The sequence below is a fragment of the Mustela nivalis genome (genome assembly GCF_964662115.1).
Source record: "Mustela nivalis genome assembly, chromosome: 8".
Lineage (NCBI taxonomy): Eukaryota > Metazoa > Chordata > Mammalia > Carnivora > Mustelidae > Mustela > Mustela nivalis.
In genome coordinates this window covers 139841934-139864891 of record NC_139027.1, presented here as the reverse complement: position 1 = coordinate 139864891, position 22958 = coordinate 139841934, and the positions used below count along the sequence as shown (strand labels likewise).

General features: G+C 58.1%; 2 protein-coding genes and 1 long non-coding RNA gene across 4 annotated transcripts; 2 read left to right on the top strand and 1 right to left on the bottom strand.

Annotated features, from left to right (window-relative positions):
• The first annotated feature begins 228 nt into the window (after positions 1-228).
• CTSZ (cathepsin Z) lies at positions 229-9182 on the top strand. The gene is made up of 6 exons (XM_082742983.1): positions 229-433; positions 791-954; positions 4953-5132; positions 7168-7318; positions 7582-7744; positions 8570-9182. The coding sequence occupies exons 1-6, from the start codon at positions 300-302 to the stop codon at positions 8678-8680; spliced, it is 903 nt and encodes a 300-aa protein (XP_082599109.1). The 5' UTR covers positions 229-299; the 3' UTR covers positions 8681-9182.
• Positions 9183-9233: 51 nt separating this feature from the next.
• Positions 9234-21629, bottom strand: NELFCD (negative elongation factor complex member C/D). 2 transcript variants are annotated; one of them, XM_082742970.1, is made up of 15 exons: positions 21489-21629; positions 17735-17850; positions 17412-17521; positions 16204-16313; positions 15056-15163; positions 14160-14312; positions 13803-13933; positions 12987-13152; positions 12552-12686; positions 11980-12119; positions 10885-10999; positions 10437-10532; positions 10219-10359; positions 9745-9874; positions 9234-9652 (listed from the first exon to the last, which is right to left on the bottom strand). In XM_082742970.1, the coding sequence occupies exons 1-15, from the start codon at positions 21606-21608 to the stop codon at positions 9618-9620; spliced, it is 1806 nt and encodes a 601-aa protein (XP_082599096.1). In that variant the 5' UTR covers positions 21609-21629; the 3' UTR covers positions 9234-9617. The 2 variants fall into 2 exon arrangements, with proteins under 2 accessions (XP_082599096.1, XP_082599097.1); XM_082742971.1 differs by having other exon boundaries at positions 17735-17847; positions 21489-21610.
• On the top strand, positions 14312-18754 carry LOC309870598. The gene is made up of 2 exons (XR_014314727.1): positions 14312-14688; positions 14924-18754. It is a non-coding gene; the product is annotated as an uncharacterized lncRNA (long non-coding RNA).
• Positions 21630-22958: the final 1329 nt, after the last annotated feature.

Sequence of the window (22958 nt, the reverse complement as noted above, 5' to 3'; positions counted from 1 at the left end):
AGCCATGAAATCCTCCCCGAGTGACCTTTTCTAGACGGGTCCCCCCTTCCCGCGCTGCGGCGGGTGAGCCCCCTCCAGGAAGCGCCTGGGCCTTGGGGAAATGGGGCCCAGAAATCCAGGCCGGCCGGGGACCTCCAGGGCGCGGCGGCCGGCCCGCAGGTGCACGGCGCGGGCGGCGGGCGGGGTCAGGGTCACGGCCGGAGGCCGGCCCCGCCCCGGGGGTGGGTCACCGGGCGCGGCCACCTTAAGGCCCGGGCGGGGCGGGGCGGGCGCAGCGCGAGGCCGGCGGGCGGGGAGCCATGGCGCCGTCCGGGCCGCTGCTGCTGGTGCTGCTCGTGCCGCTGGCCGCCGCGCGGGCCGGGCCCTACTTCCGCCCGGGCCGGGGCTGCCGCCTGCCCCTGCGGGGGGACCAGCTGTCGGGGCTGGGGCGCAGGTGGGCTGCGGGCGGGCCGGCCCCACGGGGGGCTCCTGGGGGCCGCGCCTCCTCCCCGGGGCTCCAGGAGCCTGGCGCTCTGCCTCCCTTGACCTTTGAGGGTCAAATCGGGCCGCGGTGTTGGGGGGCACTCTCTCTCTTTACGTTCGCGGGGTTGGACCAGCCTGGCCTGGGGCCTTTGGGGCGTTGCTGGGGCAGCAGTGTGGTTCCTGCATTTGGGGGTGCCCTGCCTCCTTCACGTCCTGGGGGGGTCTCCCGTGGAGCTGGGCTCTCCTGGTGATTCCCGCGCTCATCCCCCGCCCTCATCTTGGGGGAAGGGAGCGGGCACTGATGGTGTTGGTGCTGATCTCTTCCCAGGACCTACCCCCGGCCGCACGAGTACCTGTCCCCATCTGACCTGCCCAAGAGCTGGGACTGGCGCAACGTGAACGGAGTCAACTACGCCAGTGCCACCAGGAACCAGCATATCCCCCAGTACTGTGGCTCCTGCTGGGCCCACGGCAGCACCAGCGCCATGGCGGGTAGGCTGGGGTCCGCAGCCCCTCCTGACTGTGGGCTGCCCAGGCCGGTCCCGACGGCCTCCTGGGCAGCACAGGAGGCCACCGCGGCTGTGATTCTGTGCGGGGAGTTTCTGTGCGGGGACTGGGCATGCGGTGGGAGGTGTCTGAGCCGCTCAGGCCTCGCGGAGCTGGGGAGCTGACCTGTACCCCCTGCCGCTCCTCCCCAGGCAGGGAAGGCCAGAGTGACTGATACAAGCAGGATCGTGTTTCCATCACACAGGGTGGGCCTGCTTGGGACCTGAAGCCTGGTGATAATGTGGCTCGTGGGTGCCTTTTCTGTCCCCAGAGCTTGTGACCCCACCCACCCCCCACATTTGGGATCAAAACAGAAATCCAGACTCACTCACCACCCTGCCAGGGATGCGCTCAAGGAAGTGAAACTGCTTTCCAGCAGCACTTAATATGGGAGCTGCAGGCCCGGCCTGGGCGTGGGATCCTGAGCAAGGCTGGCTGGTTTTCTCATCTGGCCCTGAGCCGGCTGGCCACAGTGAGGGGAGGCCTTGGGACAGGAGGGAGGAGTAGACGTCACCCCGCCTCGGGCCTTCGATCAGCCCCAAGCTGGCCTAGTAGCATGTGGGAGGGGCTCTGCCATCTCCAGTGGCCGCCCAGGGGTCCCGGAGCCTGCAGCGGCACCGGCTGTGCAGAGCAGAAGGGACAGTCTGGGAATCTGGCCTCAGGAGGGCAGGGGCCCACTGCCTCCTCCCTGGTGGGTAGCTCACTGGGCAGGCCTGGTGTCGTCACGTGAAGTGGGTTAAGAACAGGGTGTCTCCGCAGAAGCCTCTGAGCTGCCCTGTGACTGTTCCCATTTTGCAGACGAGGGAGCTGAGGTCCCTGGCCAGGGGGTCAGGAGACTTGGCCTCGAGGGGAGGTATAACCCAGGAGGCTGGACTTTGGGTCAGGACCTCTTTTGGACTTTAGGGTATGGAGTCAGAGGCTGAACCATCGGAGCCGCGGGGAGACCTCGGGCCCTGCGGGCTGACGGGGTGTGGGCAAGCCTTGAGGCAGAGGGTCAGGGCACAGGCTGGGCCAGGCGTGGCACTCACAGTGAGGAACTGAAAGAGGGCCTTTGTGGCAACCCTACGGGTGGGGGATGGAGGCAAAGGCCGAGAAGGTCACGAGGGCGGGCCCGGACCTGGTTCCCTTTCTGGATGGTCAGCCTCCGCATTTCTGGAATGGACTCTCTTGGGCAGACAACTGCTTCTCTCCTCTTTCTCCTCGAACCTCTAACTTTCTCCCCTGGGAGTGCGCCCTGCTTCCTCTTTCCCTGAGAGGAAAGACGCCCCCGAGAGGGGACTTCCACAGGCAGTGGCCCAGCTGCCACCTGACGCAGCTGCCGGCCCGCCTTCCGTCCTCTCCCCGGGTGTCCGGCACCCAAGCCCCTGGCCCCATGCCCCGTGCTGGGCCCCGGGCGTCGCCGTGAACAAGTGTGCAGGGGGCTTCGAGCCTGTGCCCCTCCAGCTGCTGCCCTCCCCCCGGTCTGGGCTCCTGGGAGGGCGTCTGCGGCCCCTTCTTCCCTCCTTGAGCCGCTCCAGCCTGGCTCCCCCCCCCACTCTGCAGGCACCATCCCACCAAGATCGCCTGCGGGGCCGCCCCGCGGACGGGGTCCCCCACAGGCCTCGGCCTCAGCACCTGTGCGCCATCGTCCGGCTGTGACGCACTTTCTCGGCCCTTTCTCCCCACACCACGGTTTCCTCCCGCCTCCGCACTGTCTCCCCATCGCTCTGCCCATTCCTCACCCTCCTAGTGGTACTTCCGCGCATTGGGGCCCCCTGCACTTGGCCTCCAGGGGCACCTCGCCTTTACACCAGCTGCCCTCTCTCCCTCTGCTCGGACACCTGATTCCTCAAACCCCAGGCTTCTCGCGCTTGCTGGGTTCAGCAAGTCAGCACCCCAGCCTTCCCAGGACCCACACAGAAGCCTCGCCTTGGCCCCGAGACAATCCTGGGCCAGACCGGGTCAGCTGTACCTTCCAAGTGTGTTCTGCAGCCCCGTCGCTGCACCCCTGCTCTGGAGCCCTGGCTCCCGCACCTGGCCCCGCCTGCCTGCCCCGCTCGCTCCCTCGCCCCGCATGTCCCCTCCGCTGGACGCAGCCTGCTGAACCCCAGGTCAGAGTGCGCTGCTGTTCTGCTTGGAACCCTCTGAGATTTTGGGCAGGTAAAACCCAGGACGCTCACCTGCCCTACGAGAGCCCCCGTAAGCTGGCCCCTATCCAGTGTTGGGACCCTGAGCCTCGAGGCTCTGACGGTCTCACTGGGCGCTGGGTGCCGGCGTGGGGAACGGCCTCGTGCGTGGCAGAACGAAGCGGAACGGGAACGGGGGGGGGGTGTGGAGGGGCTTCCCTTGTGTTCAGGCCACGTAAGGAGCGTATTAGACCCCTGGTGGCTGGGTCGGGCCGGGATTGGTACTTTGTGATTCAGGCGTGGACAGGGAGGCCAGCACAGGGTGGGGAGTGGGCTCCCCGGAGGCATGGGGCATCCGACGGCAGATGCGCCCCGGGAGCCCAGGGCAGGACGTGCTTCCGGGGGATGGAGTGACCCCACTGCCCACGGCGGCTGGGGGGGAGGGGTGGGCGGAGGAGCCCTGGTTGGGGAAGCAGGGGTCAGCACTGGCAGCTTCATGGGAGGAGAAGGGAGGCCAGCGAGGTGGGCCTGGGCCTCAGGGAGAACGGGGCTGGGAACCGAGAGCCGGAGGGCTGTTGGGAGCCTCACTACGCAGCGGACAACTCCCATGTTGGGACGGGGGTGCATGTGGGAGGTGCAGAGGCTCTTTGCTGCTGTTTCGAGGCTGGCAGGTCCGCATGTGTGCAGGTGCTCATGTGGGAGAGAGAGACCTGGGTCCACATGGGCCTAGGTTTGGGGGCAGGATCAGGCCACTTGTCGTCCCAGAAGGTGGGGTGGGGACCCAGAAAGCCCATTGGCCGGCAGAGAGAGGAGGGGCCTGTCTTTGAGTTTTCCAGTGAAGTTTGGGGGTGAGGGGCTGGGCGAAGTGAGAGGGGTCACTGTGGGCCCCTGAGAGAGCCAGGCAGCAGGGGCCTGCGGTCAGCATGTCAGCAAGCATCTCCCAGGATGGGGGGACCCCCCTGCGTGGCCACAGCGTGTAAGGAGACCCGGACCAGGGGAGGTGAAATGTTTGGAGACGGCTGTGGGTGAGGGGGCTGGTGCCAGGCCTTGCGCGGAGTAGGGGGTGAGCGTGGAGACCCTCCCTTGGGGAAGCTGCCACGGAAGCGACCTCCGGGGGAGGGAGTGAGCAGCCAGGGCCATTTGTGCCCTCAGTGGGGCCACTTAGACATACTGAGCACCTGCTGTAGGCACAGGAGCTGCGGCTGAGACCGAGCGCCACAGCAGACGAACACGGGGAACTCGGGGGCGGGGGTTAGCAGGTGACACGGTGTCAGCACAGCTGGGGAGGGCCCGAGTGGGGCGGGGGGTGCAGAGGCTGGCGACCTGCAGCCAGCAAAGCAGTGTCTGCAGGAAGGGACTTTCTAGGCCAAGGAGCGGCCAGGAGACCGGGAGGAAGGTGCGGTGGGTGGCAGGGGCCTTGCTGGGATTGCTGGGGTGTTCCCGAAGGCCGGGCCAGGTGTGCGGGGGCAGGGGGGGTGCTGGTCAGAGAAGCAGGAGTGGAGCCACAGGAGCACTGGCGTCTGGAGCATCCCCGTCTGGATGTGAGTGAGTTGGGGGGTGCTGGGGAGCTGCTGCTGGTGTGGGGAGCGTCCCAGGAGCCAGGACCGTCCTGCTCCTGGCTTGGTCTTTGGACCCGCAGCTCTCATCCTGCCGGCCCTTCTGCAGGTGCTTCCTGGGCACGTGCAGCTGGACAGACAGACCCAGCCCTGCCCTCGTGGCAGCCAGGCCGGCAGGGTAGGCAGACATACCTGTGCCTGGAGCGCTGGGACTCCTGAGCCTGGGTTGGAGCCCCAGCCGGGCGGGCGGGCGGCTGACCAGGCGCGGTTGCTGCCCTTGCAGACCGGATCAACATCAAGAGAAAGGGGGCGTGGCCCTCCACCCTGCTGTCCGTGCAGCACGTCCTCGACTGCGCCAACGCGGGCTCCTGTGAGGGGGGCAACGACCTGCCGGTGTGGAAGTACGCCCACGAGCACGGCATCCCGGACGAGACCTGCAACAACTACCAGGCTAAGGACCAGGGTAGGCCCTGCCCGTCCTCCTCCCGGGAGAGTGGGGCTGGGGGTGGGGAGAGGGCCAGATAGAAGTGGGAGCCGCCCGCCCAGTGGGGCAGGGAGAGCAGGCAGGTGCGGAGCCTGCAGTCCTTGTTGGGAATCCAGCCGAAGACTTGGAGCAGGTGTCTCCAGCCTTGCCCCCAGGACCAGCACCGGCCATGCTGGCGTTTCGGTGGTTTCCCAAAATGGGCCCTTGTCAAGGCAAGAGTGCATTTTCTAGGAGTGGGTGAGGACGGCAGGCCAGCACCTAGGTAGATGGAAGCCCGCGGGCGCGGCTGGAACCCGGGATCGACCTGCCGCCCTGGCCCAGACCGTGCGCGTGTGGGTGCACTTGGAGTGGAGGGTTCTGTGTGGGCCAGCAGAGCCCTGGCCTGGAGTCTTGGGAGTTGGCACTTGGGAGTAGGCTGCTCCCCTTGGAAACCAAAGGAAAGAAAGTCCAAACCCCAAACCCATAATTGGCAGTTTGAAGTCACCTGTCCCTGTCTGAATGCCCTCCTGGCCAGAGCGGAGAGCTGGGGTGAGCCCCGTGGGCCGTCGAGAGCAGTGTTGGAGGAACCGGGAGCTCGGGGGGCTCTTCACCCCCACTCTCTCCTTCTACAAAAGGCTGAGCTCCAACAGCCCCCTGTGGCCTCTCAGTGCCCGAGCAGACTCTGGGCACCATCACACACCCCCAGGGTGCCCCCGCCTTGCCTCTAGACCCATACTGGCCAGCCAGAAGGAATTCCCCCAGACTGGTTGGGTGAGTCTTGTTGAAGTAAACACAATGGGGGTCAGAGAAGCCAGGAGAGGCCAGATGAAGGGGAGGATTCTCTGCAGAATTGGGAATCAGGTGGCCCCCGGGGCCATGCCTTGACCTGCACCAGTCTCGTCTGGCCTAGAACCCCTGGAACCCATGCGACAAGACCAGGTGCGGCTGAGCAAATGGCTGTTGGCAATACACGGTCTTGCCTCCGTATCAGTACATGTGGCCACAAAGCCATCCCTTTCCCGTTGTATTGGGCACAGGGCATTTGGTGTCCCAGGGACAAATAAAACCAGCAGCTTCGTCCTCAAGGAGTCTGATGCCCTGGGGGTGAACTCTGGACAGATGGGAAATTGTAACAAGTCGGTACCCCAAGAGTGGTAAAAAGGCAGCACGGGGGGTGTCAGGGGCCTGGGAAGGATGCAGGGGATGGTGTGGTCTTACAGAACTAAGAGCCTCCCCCCCCTTTTTTTTCTTAAAGATTTTATTTATTTATTTGACAGAGGGAGAGCACAAGTAGGCAGAGCGGTAGACTGAGGGAGAGGGAGAAGCAGGCTTCCTGCTGAGCAGAGAGCCTGAGGCGGGGCTCGATCCGAGAACCCAGATCATGACCTGAGCCAAAGGCAGCCGCTTAACTGACTGAGCCACCCGGGCGCTCCCGCCCTTTTTAGCCTAATTCTTAATACCTCCCCACATTAAAAAAAGAAAAAGAAAAATGCTTATTTTTTTCTCCAGATGTATTGGCCTGTTCACTAGGCAGCAATACCATTATCTTCTTGAAAGCTAGTAATTACACTCTTTTCAGCTATGGAGTTTTGTGAAAAGACCCGTTCTTGGCCTTTAAAGGAAAAGAAAGGAGGCTAACTTTTGAGTGCCTACTAGGTGCCCGATGCTGTGTGTCTGTCTTTCCTGCGGGGCAAGGGCTCTTCACGACCGTCTCACAGCCGGACGGAGCGCCCTTTGGCAGCCCCCAATGGCGAGATGATTGCTGTTATTGGTGACATCGACGGGGCGGCCTGGGTGGCTCAGTTGGTTAAGCAGTTGCCTTCGGCTCGGGTCGTGATCCCGGGCTCCTGGGATAAAGGTCCCACGTCGGACTCCTCGCTCAGAGGGGAGCCTGCTTCTCTCTCTGCCTCTGCCTGCTTCTGCTCTGACAAATAAGTAAAACCTTAAAAAAAGAAATGGACCAAGTGGAGAGAGGGTTGGGACGTGGGTCTTTGTGACAGTGGCCTCATGCGGACTTTGCCTGCTGTCCCCCCAGAATGCAACAAGTTCAACCAGTGTGGAACATGCACGGAATTCAAGGAGTGCCACTACATTCAGAACTACACGCTCTGGAAAGTGGGTGACTACGGCTCCCTCTCCGGCAGGGAGAAGATGATGGCGGAAATCTATGCCAACGGCCCCATCAGGTAAAGGGCGGGGGGAGCGGGGGGGCTGCGGTCGGGTCCCTGAGGCCCCTTTCCTGGCGCGGCTTCACCGTCTGCAGGAAAGCTGACACTCACGGGACGGTAGCAAGGGTGGCGCACTCACGCACGCACACGCACGAGGGAAGGACAGCGTGAGTTCAGGCAGGATGGTCCCCACGCACGGTCCCAGGCGGCCCCCCAGCACTGTCAGTCAGGGGCTAAGTTCTCCCCACCAAGGTGCTAACCCTTCAACGCCTCGCGCTCAGCTGCGGTATCATGGCCACGGAGAAGATGGTGAACTACACGGGAGGCATCTACGCGGAGTACCAGGATCAGGCCTACATAAACCACGTCATTTCTGTGGTCGGCTGGGGCGTCAGCGACGGCACAGAGTACTGGGTTGTCCGGAATTCGTGGGGGGAACCGTGGGTAAGATTTCGCTGATACCTGCCTCCCACCAATCCCCAGCTTCTACTGGCTTTCCAGTCGAGAATCATGGCCCCAAGCAGAGGGGCCGCTCACGCCAGCCCAGGGGCAGTGCTGGTGGCCTCGGGGGGGCAGGGAGGACGGCTGTCACCATCCTGGAGGTCTCGGTGTGTGCAGCCGTCGGGTGCCAGTGGCTCCTCCCTGTGCCCCCCGCTGCCCCCCACCCTGTGGCTACCAACAGTGTCTGCAGACACTGCCGAGTGTCTCCTGGGGGCCCCCGCCCTGGCTGCGGAGTGGCTGTTCTGGAACTTTCAGTTCTGCTCCAATATTGCTTTGCAACTGTCTCGTCCTTTCTGCTGTCCGTCTCAGCTCTCCTAACTAACAGTGTCGAGTTTTTTCAGAAATACTTTTGCGTTGGGTCGCAAGTCTGGGGGAGATCAATTAATTGCCAGAATATTATTTTCTAGGACTCAGTGTTAACTATTAATGGCTTGAGACACAGAAATTCATTACTCTGAAGTGGGGGAGAGTGATTAATGTCAAAGTGACGAAACGGCCGTATTCCTGATGAGAGGACTGGACACCGGGGACAGCTGGCCCCAAGAGTCCGCATTCTGGCTGCACTCATTTGCTTCTGGCTTAGAGGGCCAGGCACCCTTTTACTTTACCAAGTAAAAGTATTTCTGAGTCGGGGTTCCGCGCAGGGACAGGAGCAGCTGAGCAGGCGCCAAGCCTGAGGCTGTGAGGGCGGAGGGTCTGCATGCGTGTGGGCGGCAGGAGCCACGGGGGCTGGGGGCGGACAGCTAACGCGTGCTCCTCTTCCCGCAGGGGGAACACGGCTGGATGAGGATTGTGACCAGCACCTATAAAGACGGGCAGGGTGCCAGTTACAACCTCGCTGTCGAGGACTCCTGTACGTTTGGGGACCCCATCGTTTAAGCGACAGGTCTCCCCAGAAGAGCAGTGTTATCGTGAACCATAATCAGGGGGTCCTATCACTCTGGGCACTGCGTGGGTTCCACCACGGTCTGAAGGGACTAGGGACTGGCATCAAACGTGTCTGACGGCTGGTCGCGGCCCTGTGTGCCGAGAAGGGAGAAGGGGCGCCTGTCGGCGCGCAGCCTGCCGCGGCGCTGGCCGGGAGCGCACTCCTGGGGAAGAGTCCGCGGTGGGAGGCTGAGAGCCCCGTGCCGGCCACTGCCCTGCCCCAGAGTGTCTGCCTGGCCACGGTGTGATCCGCAAGGCCGTAACGATGTGACTACCAAGCTCCTCTGTCCCTGATTTGGTGTTTCCTGTCTGGCAGCTGTGGTCCATGATGTGGTGCGGAAGCGCAGGCTTCTCACCAGCTCTTACGTTGCCTTGGAATCAGTGCTGGGGGCGGAGGGCGAAGACAGCCACGGGAGATTGCCCAAGTGATGAATAAAGCACGTGACCCCACAGAGGGGAGCCTGAGTGTGCCTTATTTACACACAAGAGTCACGACACCAGGACCTCCACCTGCCAATCCAGAGAAAGGCTTTTTAATTTACTCTTGGAAAATTAAGACAATGACAATAAAAGATCAATTAACTGAGTTCTTGTGAGAAGAGCCACCAGGGAACGCGGTTCCTCTCCATGTCTCAGGCTCTGAGCTTCCCGCCGCCGCGGGAGGGACCCAGCTCCTGTGCTGGGGGCAAGGAACGCGGTCAGCGGGGCGCGGGGGCAGCTCCGACTCGGGGGAGCCATCTGCACTGGCCGCCGTAGTCACCCAGCTCCTCCCTCCACAGCCCAGTCCCACGATGTGGACTGGCCTCTTCTTCAGCAAGAGCTTCTGGAAGGGCTTTCCCGCTGCTGGGCTCCCGGAACATTCTGGGTCAGCTCAGGAGGACACTCTGAATTAGTTCACGAGGATGAAGTTGGACTTGCAGTGGGCTTTCGGACCAAAGGAAGACAGGCACAGGGTTAGAAACGGGGTGAAGGACGACCGGGAAACGGTAGCAAAGAGACACGTGCGGCAGCCCTACCTATAAATTCTGTCACCGGATCATGTTCCCCTTCCGTTTTAATGGTCCCAGCGATGCTGTCGTTTTCCAAGATGGGGAGGAAAAGCTGCACAAAGTCAGAGGTGTACGGAGGAGCGATGACATCCAGTACCTAGGAGGAGAGAACACTGGCTCACTCCCCGCACAGCCTCTGAGCATCGTCCCACCAACACCTGATGAAATGGCGATCCGTTTGGAAGAACCACCTCCCCTCCACACCCCTTCTGCTTCCCGGTGACAAGGGGGTCTCCAGCACTGAGACGGCCAGGTGATTATGGAGGTAAAACATAGGAAATGGCTCCTGCAGGGGAAGGGGCTGGTGTCTAATCACTGCCATCACCACGATGACCAGAAAGCCCAGTTCTCAGAGTCAGGGACAAAATGAACTAAATTTAAGCCCAAAGGCACTGTGAGTGTTAAAGGTCTGAAACAGGAAACAAAGGGCCCACTGCTGACCTCAGTTACAAAGTAGCGAATGAGCGAGATGTCAGTGTCCAGCTTCTCCAGGCACTTCCGGATGTAACTGACAACAGGAAGTACATAACCTCGACTCAGCAGGTGAACCATCCTGTCCAACAGGGTCTTCTTCAACTCCAGCTAGGAGAGCGGGGCAGACGGTCCGTTAGAGGGGGCCCTGTCCCCAGCCTCCGCGACGCCCGGGGCAGCCCGCTCACCTGCTCCATCACGTCCAGCTGGGAGTGCTCCGTCTCAAAAAGCTTAACGAGCAGTTGCAGGACCTGCGGGTGCAGGAGCTGGTGGCACGTGCTGATCTAGAAACACGCCGGAGGGAGCCGCGCTGAGCCCTGCGCCCGGAGCTCCGCGCTCCCCTCAGTGCGGAGCACCCGCAGCCCGGTCCCAGCCGGCTCCCGGTGGGTGCCCAGGACGGCGGCTTCGGCGCCCAGCCCGAGGCCCCATCGGCTGCTGCGCCATTCCGCACCCTTTCAAAGCCCTTGCTGACAACTGGAAATCTATGGAGCTAATAAGACTAGTTCCTTAAAAGGAAAATCCTCGTGGAGGGTAGAACGCGGCCGGCCCTTTACTGAGCAGCTCCTGCACTCAGCAGACGTCCTGGCAGGACAAGAGACAGACAGACTGCCGCCCCAAGCCCCGCGGCCCTCCTACCTCGTCCAGCAAGGCCAGGTGCACCGGGGTGTGGTCGGTCTGCAGCTGGAAGTACCTGGGCTCAGACACGGTCCAGTCCACCCACTTCAGCACACCCATGGCTACCACTGGAAACCTAGAGGCACAAGTAAGGCACAAGTAAGGCACAATACTTCCTCTACATGGAGTTTAAAACAAAACAAAACAAATCCCCAAAATCAAAAACACCAACACTAAATGGTTGGGCAAGTTTAAAAAACCACCGCCAGGCCATGTATCCCAGCAAGTCACTGCCAATATGCCCGGCCAGGGAGATGCTTGTCGTGAGACAGTCTGCGGAGGCAGCATCCTCTCGACACTGTACGAGAATCCCAGCTCCCTTACCGGCTGGCTTCAAATCACTTTATTGTTTTTTTTTTTTTTTTTAAGATTTTATTTATTTGAGAAAGAGAGAGAGAGAATGAGAAGGGGTGAGGGGTTCAGAGGGAAGCAGACTCCCTGCCGAGGAGGAGCCCTATGTGGCTTGATCCCAGGACTCCAGGATCATGACCTGAGCCAAAGGCAGTCCCTTAACCAACTGAGCCACCCAGGTGCCCCCACTTTACTGGTAAAGAAGGACAAGATCACTGATGCAAAACACTCAGGGACCTTGGATTGGGTTGAAGTTCTGTTGCGCAAACTCCTTCCTTGTCCCAATCACAAATCACCAGGGCAGAGACTCCAATGCCCAAGGGCTCGCCCCATCTGGGAGCTCTTCTAACCGCCGAGTGCGCTCACACCACTGCTCTGGTCACAAGTCCCTTCCAGCTAAGCAATACCTGGTTGGCCTAATGTGTACTGTAACAGACCCTTCCTTCCAAGCAGTTTTTGTAATTCTGGTGGGTCTTCCTTTTACTGGGGCTAATTTACGAGCAGACTTCTGGCACGGAAGCACCTGACAGTTACTCCTGCTGCTAAAACAGACCACTATACAGACCTACACACCTTTTTTAAAAAAATACATAAAATCAGTAAGTATCTCTGAAGCTTTATTTTTTTTTTGAGCTTTTAATAAAATGAAAACCCAGACCACTCCCTCCAGAAGGATCCAGTCTGAACGGGCTGGATTTCGCTCACCTGATGCACTGGTAAAGCGTGCTCAGCTCTGCCACCAGTTCCGAGGCCCCTTTGTTCTCGTTACAGCACAAGTTGTGAACGGTCTCCACGGCTTTGGACGTGGACTTCAGCTCATCCTTGTTGATGCCCACGCGCTTGTTCTGAGAACACATATGCGAGCCCGTGAATCCCGATGGCGTGCGTGGCTTTGCAGGGGGTTGGGGGGTGATCTGCTACTGGCCACCTCTCTCCGCAGACCCCTTCCCATCCCTGGAGTCACGAGTCAACTCAGCCACCGCACTCTACGGTCAGCCGGCTTCCAGAAGCAAGCCAGGGAGGCGGGGCCTGGGGCTGAGGGAGACCTGCTCGGTTTCTCTGGCTGCACTTTCCGTTCTGGTCTGAACACGTGTTACAGACGCTGTGCACATTTCCTTGAAAACTTAGCACTTTGACTATTTCATGCGTGAATACCAGAAGAGATATTTCTGACACAAGTGGGCTCATCACTTCTTATAGCCAAAATTCCCAAATAATACCAGAAACGAAGCTCCTTGTCTCCCAAAAAGCCTAGGAAGTCTCAAAACTGACAGTACCTTTTTCCAGGTTTCAACGACGCTTGCTGCATAGGCCAAGATATGGATGTACTTGTGCTTGTGGTCCTGGTTGATCCTGGCCCCGGGCTTGAACAGCGACTGCATGAACAGGTCCAAGAAGGCTGGCACCCGAATCTGAGGGACACACGGCATCATTGGAAAGGAATGCACGAGACAGATGTCCGATAAGTCCACACACACTTATGGAGGCAGTGGGGGCCCGCCCGCCCACACCCAGCCTCCATGCTCAACCCAGCAGGTGTCCCAGGGTGTGCGAGGGCTGAGGATGTGATGGGGAAGGATGAGGAAAGGAACAGAAATGTTTCAACACGGATTTGTACTCAGGGACTTAAGAGAAACACAGGCTTTGCAAAATAACCCTTCCTATTGGCATGGTGGGTATCCCAGCTTGTGACTAAAATGAAAGCAACTCACAAGTTCAACAGGAGGCGGGTCCATGCTTGTGAACATCTTGAAGAGGACTGTGATGTCGGCAGGATTCAGGGCTCCTTTGGACAACATAGCCCCAAGGGCCTGACAGGCCCTGGGGTAGGAGGCAGCTGTGCCCAGTGCTAGTGTGATCTGACTGGCATCATGACCTCTTGATAAACAAAAGCATACGTCCCATTGTTAAGAAGGCGATGCCCTGCCCTGCTCTGCCCTCTCCTTCTTCCTCTGCCTCTTTTCTTCCTTTTTTCATACTGAACACTTGGGACCGTCTGGGTCCCTCTGTTTCTTGTATTTCTGTCATTCACTGGGAACCTGACCAACCCATAAGAACAGCCTTTAGAGCTAACTGGAAAAGAAAGACTGGACGCAGCGCACAGACTTTCCAAAAGGAGCCCCACACTTTGAACGTGTTACTAAGACTCGTTAGTGGAGCATAAAGCTCATGAGGGCTCATTTAGTTCTACAGCGAACAGTGAGACTGCTGGGAACTATTTCAGGACCACCACTATTTGCTACTGATGAATCCTAGTATATGAGAATACGAGTTCACAAATTCAGTGAATTAAACAATCATCAATTACTTTGCAAAATACTCATCAAAGCCAAACTTCAGAAAGCAAGCTCTCTACAGCTATTGAAAATTACCCCGACTTTCCCAGCTGTGCTAGGTAAAAGGAAGTTTATCTGTCAAAACAGGAGGACCCTGAGTCTCTGGTTTGGAGAAAGAGCAAGGGGGTTTTGGGGGAATTTCGTGGGGAGCATCGAGTTAGGACCCGGGCTGGCAACCACAACGGCCCTCACTTCTCCTGGGCGAAGCGTTGCACCTCCTGGGCGATCCTGCGCACGGCGGAGCCCCCCTGCTCCTCCTGGGCCAGCACCGACATCATGGCTTGGGCAAACAGGTACGTGTGCTCCCCGTGGCATACCATTTTCTGGAAAATTGCAGGGAAGAGAGTTTGGGGCTTCATAATTGCAGCACTGACAAACATTGGCAAAAGAGCCAGACCCCCCAACCTCTCTGTATGCAAATTAGCTATGCGGGGTTGGCCTTCTGACCTGCACTCCGTCCACAAGGAAGAAGCATTTCATTCATGTCTGTATGGGCACGGCTCAAAGCAGCCTCCTTCTAGTCCGAGATACACAAAATAAAGGACTTACGGCAAACTCGGGGAGATTTTTTTCAAGGTTTTCCTCTCCTCCATCCAGAATCGTGGCTAGAGAGGTACGGAGAACTCTGGAGAAGACCTCCAGCTGCTGGCAGGCTGTGGACACGCTGGTTATCTCCCCTTGGTACCCGGCGTCAGAAATAAGCTGCAGTACAAAAACAAGAAGCCAAAGAGAGCGTCAACGGGCAGTGAGCGCACCCCGCAGGAAGCCTGCCTGCTGTGTTTGCGGTGAGGGGCCGGGCAAGCGCTGCTCTCAGCTCTCAGACCTTTACTCCAATCCCGGCCTTGCCACTGACCAGGCCTGTGGCCCAGATAACCACCCTGTCTTGGTTTCTTCCTGTGTCACATGAAGGAGACAAACCAGGCATTCTTTCTCTCGTTTCTTTTTTTTAAAGTGATCTCTGAGCCCAATGTGGGGCTTGAACTCATGACCCCCAGATCGAGAGTCATGCGCTCCAAGAGGCAAGCAGGCACCCCAAACTGGACATTCTTAAAGATTCCTCTCAGTACAACCAGACTCTGTAAGTATGTGCCTGCCAAATTCTGAAACACAGTTCATGCTGATCCAAAAACACAGATGTGGGGGCACCCGGCTGGCTCAGTCGGCAGAGCATGTGACTCCTGATCTTGGAGTTGTAAGTTCGAGCCCCACACTGGGTGTGGACATTACTTAACAACAAATTCTTTAAAAAACAAAACAAAAAAAACAAAAGCCCCACAGATATATATTCTATGCTTTTCTTTCTAACTGTTCAGACTTACTGAAGTGGTGGAGACCCTTACCAACAAAAGCAAATATGACGCTGCCGAAGAAACAGACCACCTCCCCGCCCACCCAAACCTCGCATATCAGCACTCCCACGTGTGCAACTCTGGCGCTCTTCCTACCTTCACGGTGAAGTTCAGCATCAAACAGTCTGGGTGGGCTTCAGCCAGTTTGTAAAACAGATCTCTCCATGTGGTATGTGCGATCATCTGTTCAAGCCAAGCCGGGGTCTGCCGACAAACAAACAGGCGGCAATGTAAAAGGTCTAGCTGGGGCTTAAGTGAAGACGACAGCAAATAAACAGTCGTCGGGCACTCCAGCTGGAAGGGCCCCCGAGAGCATCCCGCCCCGGCCCTGCAGTCCCGGCAGAGGAAGCAGCCCCAGAGCCGGTGACACCACCTGGGAGGCTAAGCTGCAGCGCCAGGGCCCTGAAGGCCCACTCACAGCTTCCGCGAGCCCCCGCGGCACCCGAGAGCACAGGGAAGGTGCTTCTGGGAGACACACAGGAGCCGAGGGAGGCACACGGAGCGGGGCTGCAGCAGGCGCACGAGCGACACACATTCATGGTCTGCGTGCCCCTGGCAGGAGGAGGAGGCTCCAGGAGCTCAGCGGCTTCGTCCGTCACCAGGTGTGGTGGCCACAGCTCCCCTCCTGTGTGACTGACAGACCCACAGGCTGACTCTGGGTCCACCTCTCATGTGTCCCAAGGCCAGGCTTCCCACTGGACACTCCCAGGCACCCACTGAGTGTGGCAGGGCTCGTTGGGCAGGCCTGTGCCCTGGACACCTGGGGCTCAGTTACAGGGGAAGGCGGTTCGAAGAGGCCCCACTGACACTGCGAAACTGCCTGAAAACAGCACCCTCGCCTAGGGCTCTTCACCCCCAACCTTCCTTCCCTCCGTCCGGCCCTCGGGAGCCCCATCTGCCTCACAGCCCCCACCCCTGCTCATCTCCCCGCCCACACACTCCCCTGTCACCTCCCCCTCACCGACCCGGACCCGGAGCCTTCCCCCGGGGCACCCGGACGACCAGCACAGTCCCCTCAGCCTGTGCTCTGGAGTCGGCCCTGCCTCTCCCCAGATCACTGCCCGGGCGCCGCTCGGCTCGCAAGAGCTCCCCACCCTGCGCAGAGCACCGAGAGCGCAGCTCCGACGCGACGCAGCTCGTCTCACACCGAGACTTTAGGACCCAACTGTTCCCGCTCCTCACGGCACGGCGCGCCCCACTGTGCGCGTGCACGAGCCCAGGAACAACGGAGACAGACTCCTCACCTCTCCTTCTTCAGTGAAAATGGAGTCTGCTTTGCGGGGGTCAAAATGTTTGATCAATAGACTCTTCAAGTGATTTTCCACCGTTTCCTGGACCTGCACGGGTTCGACACCTGCAAGAAAATGAAAACAAGCAGGTGGGAAAAGGGAAGCCCTCGGCCGCTGCTCGGCTTCGGGAAAAGTACAGGTCGGAAGTGTGCGTGTGAATCCAGGATCACAGAACCGCTTCTGACCACTTGGAAGCTGGGACGTCTCATAAAAATTACCGTTGGTTACGTATTCAATGGTAAGATTCAGAAAGGAGCACAGGGCGGAACTCGCAGGATGTCTGCCTCCACGGAAAGGAGCACGGCATCTTGGCAGCGTTGGTAAGGACCAGGACAAACTGCCCACACGGACAGGCGGGAGGATGGAGAGAGACCCTCCACGGCGGCAGAGAGCAGAGGGCAGCCACAGAGGCGCGCCGTGTCTCCGCGCTGCGGCAGCCGTGAGCCCCTGCCTCCCGGGCAGACCGACCCCCTGCTGCCGTCCTCACCCAGCTCGGTGGACTTGCAGGCTCTGCCTCAATCATATTAACTAAAAGCCATAATAATACCCAGTCCTACGTTATCCATCACCTACGCTGGCTATAACAGATCTCTTAAAAATGACACACGGAGGGACGCCTGGGTGGCTCAGTGGGTTAAAGCCTCTGCCTTGGGCTCAGGTCATGATCCCAGGGTCCTGGGATCGAGCCCCGCATCAGGCTCTCTGCTCAGCGGGGAGCCTGCTTCCCCCTCTCTCTCTGCCTGCCTCTCTGCCTACTTGTGATCTCTGCCTGTCAAATAAATAAATAAAATCTTTGAAAAAAAAAAAAAAGAAAGAAAGAAAAGTTACCCATGCAATTGTTTAAAAAAAAAAGACACACGGAACATACACTGTATAATCCTGTAACTCTACAACATGGTAGGGCAAACAGCTCAATGAGAATCATATTCGCAGGCTACCTGTAAGCCTCAATTACTGAATCCAACATAAGAATCAAGCAGATGAAGACGGGCAGGAAGTTCAGTTCCGACCTCCAGAAGTCTTAAAAACCAGGAAAGCAGACAATTGGAATTGGAATTGGAAAAAAGGCCTTTCCAATTTACCAGCATTGTAACCATGCAAAGGTCTGTAAGAAAGGCAGGGTGGGAAGTGGCCAGCCAGGATGGGGAGCACCCACAAAGCACCTGTCTGAATGAGCCACTCAGCCAGCAGGTTCACGGTCTGGGCCACGGCTGTGTAGTTCTCAGATAAGAGTTGGATAACGTTCTCCGGAGACCCTCCTGCCTGAAAATACCTAGAAAAAGTAACAGAAAAGCCATGGCACTCAAATGAATGTAGATGGGCACAGGGATCAATGATCAGAGAGCTAGGATATTCAGATTTTTAAAGTGGGGGGGACTAGCAGCCTTCCGTTCCAAGACCACACTACTCTCCCTTCCGCACACTGTCCTCCGGATCTCCGAGTTGCCCCCAGCCTCCTCGCATACCAGTGCCTTTTCGCACACACCTCTTCAGAGTGTTAAAGATGGAGGGCTCCATTATGTAATCCCGGGTAGAGAATTTGTGCAGGCATTCTTGCTGGACCTCGGCGTCATCTTCTCCCTCTCCATAATCATCCTCCTGCTGGTGGTAAAAACCGCCAAGCGATTTTTTCATTAACACAAGTAGCCCATAATCTCACCTTAAATCCGCATCACCCTGTCCCTTTTGAAAGTGTCGCATATACATCTTCTCATCAACTTTCATGACAGTCTCATGAAGTGGGCGGGACAAGTAAGGGGCAGCTACAAAAATGGACGGACTTGTGCTGTGCCCCAACCCGGCGCACGTGTGCACAGTGGCCACACAAGTCACCTAAGCTGGCGGGGTGGCCGTTTCCTCCTCTACTAAAGGTAATAATAGTGACTGCTCCCACACGTCTGTTGTAAGGACTCCGTAATCTAATTTCTGGAAGAACTGATCAGAGTACCTGACATTTAGGAAGAATTCAATAGATACTAGTTATTGTGTTCACAACGACTATTTCATATGTGCCCTTTAATGCTTCCCTCCAACAAAGGCTGATGAAGCGATTCCTGAAGGCATAAGCCATCAATACACTGTCAGAAAGTGAAGGTCACAGACTCGCCTTGCATCGCCAGGCCTGGCTGGAGACCCTGTTCTGGGTGGAAAAAATCTTGGGCAAGTCACCGAATCTCAGAACAAGGCTGGGTGGTGATGTGGTGACGTCCAGGTCCGTCCAGCACGAACGCTGACATCCCAACGAACAAGCAGATGCTTTGTGAACACTTACTCTGTACTGAGCACTGCACTTGTCACCAGGACACCTGGGCCATATCAGATACCGCTTTTTCTGCCAAAGGACTTCACAAACCAGGAGACCAGCCTCCAAGTGACTGACTTCTGGGGTAAGACGTGGACCAGGAATCAGCAAACTACGGCTCAGGGCCAAATCCCACCCTTCTGTTTTTGTAAATAAAGCTTTATTAGAACCCAGCCATACTCATTAAAAATTTTTTTGAATTTTACGTTTTGTTCATGGCTGCTTTCCCCTGTAACGGGAGAGTAAGCAGTTGCGACAGGGACCTGCAGAGCCTAAAATATTTACTCTCCAGCCCTTTACAGAAAAATCTGCCCACATCTGGTCTAGACTAACATTCTGCATATACTGATTTGGAAACAGGTTCTGTCTCTGCAGACTGGGGGTCTTCTCTCAGACCTTCCTTGTCTGGGGAGCCACGAGCAAGGCTGTGAAGGAAAGCTGGCCTTCCCCCGGAGACTCAGCCCTGGGTGTCTGCATTGCTGGGATTCTTCCCTGGGCCCTATACTCTTCCACATCTTCTCTTACATAATGCCGCCTCCCTGTTCATAAATGTAGAATTTAGCCTGATGTCTCTCTTGAGCTCCAGACTCCAGTGTCAGCAGCCTATTCTCATTTCCATCCTGATGCCCACTAGTTCTCCAAACTCATGAGGTCCAAAACTGACCCCTCAACAGATCTTCCTACAACCTGTATTTTAGTAAAGGATTCCATCACCTACCCCAAACCCAGAAAGCTAGGAGTCACCCTCAGTTTCTGCTCCCTCACCCCACCCCCACACCCCATCACGAAGACCTATCAATTCTGTCCCCCACACAGCTACCCACTCTGGCCCTTCCTCCCGTCTCTGCCATTCCTCACTTTGTGCATCGCTTGCAATAGCCACAGGCCCCTAATGGCTCAGTCTCACTCCTTCCTTTCAGTCGTCTTCCGAACGGATGCCACAACAGTCTTGATAAACCACAAATCCAACATCTCTCTCTTGCTTCAAGTTCCCAGTCTCCCGCAGAAAAGGTATCCAACCTCTAGCACGACTTGAGCCTTCCACGTGGTCACCTGGCCAGTCTCACCTCTTGCCAGTCCCCACCCGCAAGCAGAAGCCAGACTGAACTCTGCATTTCAGCAGCTCAGGGCTTGCAGCATCTGGATCTAGTACCACTGTAGCCTCTGCAATCTTCCTGTCTCTCAAATCCAGTAACATGGCACCGAGTGAACAGAACTTCTGTCACAGAAACTGACCTACCGCCATCTTTCAAAAGCCAGCTCATGTCACCCGTTTCTTGACTTCCTCTTCCTCCTCCAAGCAGTGAGAATGAACATGAAGTGAACCCCTCTCATCACCAAGAGCCTATGAGGGCCAGTGCGCTCAATTTTGATCATGGATTAAAGATCCCCAACCTCCTGCCATTCCTAGCGGCCTAAGCGAGGGCATTAACCGGACGATCAGGCTACAAAGGGAGGGCACGGGTCTAGCCGGCCCTTTGCTATGCCCCAGCTGTGACGCTCTGTAACTTGAAGGTTCAATGTGTCAAGGAACAGGACATTCTGAACAGGACGCATGAAGCCATCACGCTGGTGGCCCAGCAGTTCGATCAAGTGGCCGTGGAGACGGAAGGGCCTGGGTCGAATCCCCATCCTTCCCTTTACTAGCTGCGCAACCTGGAGCGGGTCGCTCGCGCTTTTTGCCTCACTTTCCTCATTTACAAAATGAGCAGATGAACCCCCGACTCGAAAGCCCGGGAGTGGAAGGAGGCAAGGCGGGGAAGCGCCTGGTCGGCACAGGCTCTCGGCTACATCTGCCTCCATCCACCCGAGAGCCTCCAAACACACAAATCTTGTGGTTTCACTCCCTGCCCCAAACTCCTGAACAAGTCACACTTGTCAGCAGCCATCAAAGGCCCTTCAGACGCGTTCCCTTGCAGAACCTCCTGCCACCGTGCCCACCGGGCAGCTCACCACACAGGCCGCCTTTCAGCCAGGCACACAACACCCATCTTTGCATCTCTGGACCTCCGCTCCGAGGCCGGCCCTGCGCCCCTGCCCCCTCCCAATGGCGCACACCCCACTGCATCCCCTCTTCCTTCAAAATGGGAGTTCAGGACTTCCCACTCCTGACGTTGGCCCCTGTTAACACGCAAAGCCCCAGGCTCCCCTCCAGGCCGCTGTACGGTCGCCCCAGGAGGGGCCTGAGAAACTGCGTTTGGAACACGGGCCTGGGGCGGGTTTTCAGATTACACGAAGCTTGGGCCACCCTGGCAGAGCCGGAGCCCCAGCTCTGACTGTCCAACCTGGTTTCGGCGGGAGGTGGGGACGACGCCTCCTCAGCCTCCATCCCCAAACCCTCAAGTCAACCATGGAAGGTCCTTTGGGTGTCACCTCGCCCAAGGACTGACTGAATCAGCCCAAAGCACCGGAAAGTGTGTTTTACAAACATCAACACACGTGGAAGAGAGACCAGCGTCCCACTTTTCCCCTCACGATGCTGACTTGGGACTTTTTCAAAGATCGGAGTTGTTCAAACTTGGGGCTTCGCGCCCAAGCCTTCGAGTTTGCGCCCTACCCGCCTCTGGGGACCGGGAAGCACCGGCGCCTGGCACTGAGGGGGTCCCAGGGGAGTGGTCAGCGGGCCCCTCGGGTCACGATCCGGTGGTCGGCATCGGTGAGGCCCAGACCCCGGGGAGGGAGCCCCCTGGCCCGGCCCCCGCCCCAACTCGTTTGCAGAGGCTTCGGCACTCTGGGCGGACCCTGCTGGCCTGGGTGCGAAGGCGGGCGCCGGGCGCTCCGGGGGCGCAGGGGGCGCGCTCCGGGGCGGGGAGGGGGCGGGGCACGCTGTGCTTGAACCACACGGCGACCGCGGGGCCGGGCGCGGCGGGGGCGGGGCCGGCCCGCCGGCGACGGAGACCAGCAGTCCTCGTCGGGGGCACCCGGCGCTCCCCCTCACCTGGCCACCGTCCGCCTCGTCGCCCCACTCGGCCGCGCTCCCGAAGTAGTCCTCGTCCATTATGGCGCCCGGCGCGGGCCCCGCCATCCTCTCCCGTGAGCGCGCGCGAGCAAAACGCATGCGCACGGCGGGGGAGGCAGGCAAGCGCAGGCGCGGTCCCGCGGCCCCGCCTCCCGCGGCCGCGCGCCTGGGCCTGGGGAAGGGGCGGGGCCCAAAGAGCGACTGCTTAGTCGTGGCTCCAGGCGCCCAGGGATGGGCGGGAGCCGGCGGAGGCGGGGCCTGGACGAGGGGGTGGGGCCCAGAGAGCGGCTCCTTAGTCGTGGCTCCGGGCGCCCCGAGTTGGGTGGGAGCCGGAGGAGGCGGGGCCTGGATGAGGGGGCGGGGCTTAGAGAGAGACCGGAGGCTCGTGGCTCCAGGCTCCCGGGGAGTATGGAACTAACTCCCCGAAAGGATCCAGTAACACCGCCTGAGTGGGTCCCAGGAGTTTTGGCTCCGGATAGAAGTTTAAAACCAGGCTCACTCTTGACCTGGGTTCGAGGCCCCTCTGCCCTCGTTCTTCCGTGTGACTTTCGGTCCTGAGAGCATCGGTTTTCTCATCTGACAACTGGGCAGAAGAGCGGGGCTGATTTATGGACCACAGTGTCTAGGGCCCACGAAAATGTTTCCATTTCTTTTAAAATCGGAGTATCAATAAGTAGTATAATGGTGAGTCCAGCCGGGTTGTATCTGTATATTTGATATAAAGAACTGACACCATGTAATATATAATCTTAAATATTTCTTTATGGAATAAGGGACTACACAGGCAAAAGTGCTCCCAAATGTCATAATGCAGCCCTGGAAGAGAGGGCCTACCTCGTGGAGTTGTTGTTAAGGATAACTGAGATGATGCTTTTTAAGCCCACAGCATGGTTTCCTGCAGGTAACCATGTCAGGTAACCATGACAGACTGCTGATCATCATGGGAAGATTTGAGCAGGGAGGCTAACACCGTCGGAACTGGATGCTTTGAGAGATAAAGCCCATGCACCGGTAAGGAAGAACATTAGAGATGTGAACTCTAGAGCAATGGTAATGGTGACCATTTCCAGAGGGCTTCCCAGGACCTGTGATTTCATTCATTCCTTCTTTCATTCATTCAACTCTTGTTTATTGAGTGCCCCATCATCTGGCCCTGTGCTACTCCTGCAGCTCACTGGTGTACAAACTGGACATGATCTTGGTCCTGGAGGAGCCTGCATTCTTGTGGAGGAGCTGAACAGGGAACAAACAAAAGTAATGACAGAGGGTGACAGTGTTAGTGCTCCCGGATACTAGGAGAGATACCAGCTTTGGACCACCAGACAAGACTTCTTTGTGGAAACTTGTATTTGAGCTGAGAGTCATACGACAAAAGGAGTCAAGGGAGCTTGGACCAGGGAGCGAACATTGTAGGAGCCAAGGCTTGCCATGTTTCCTGGGAATGCAAAG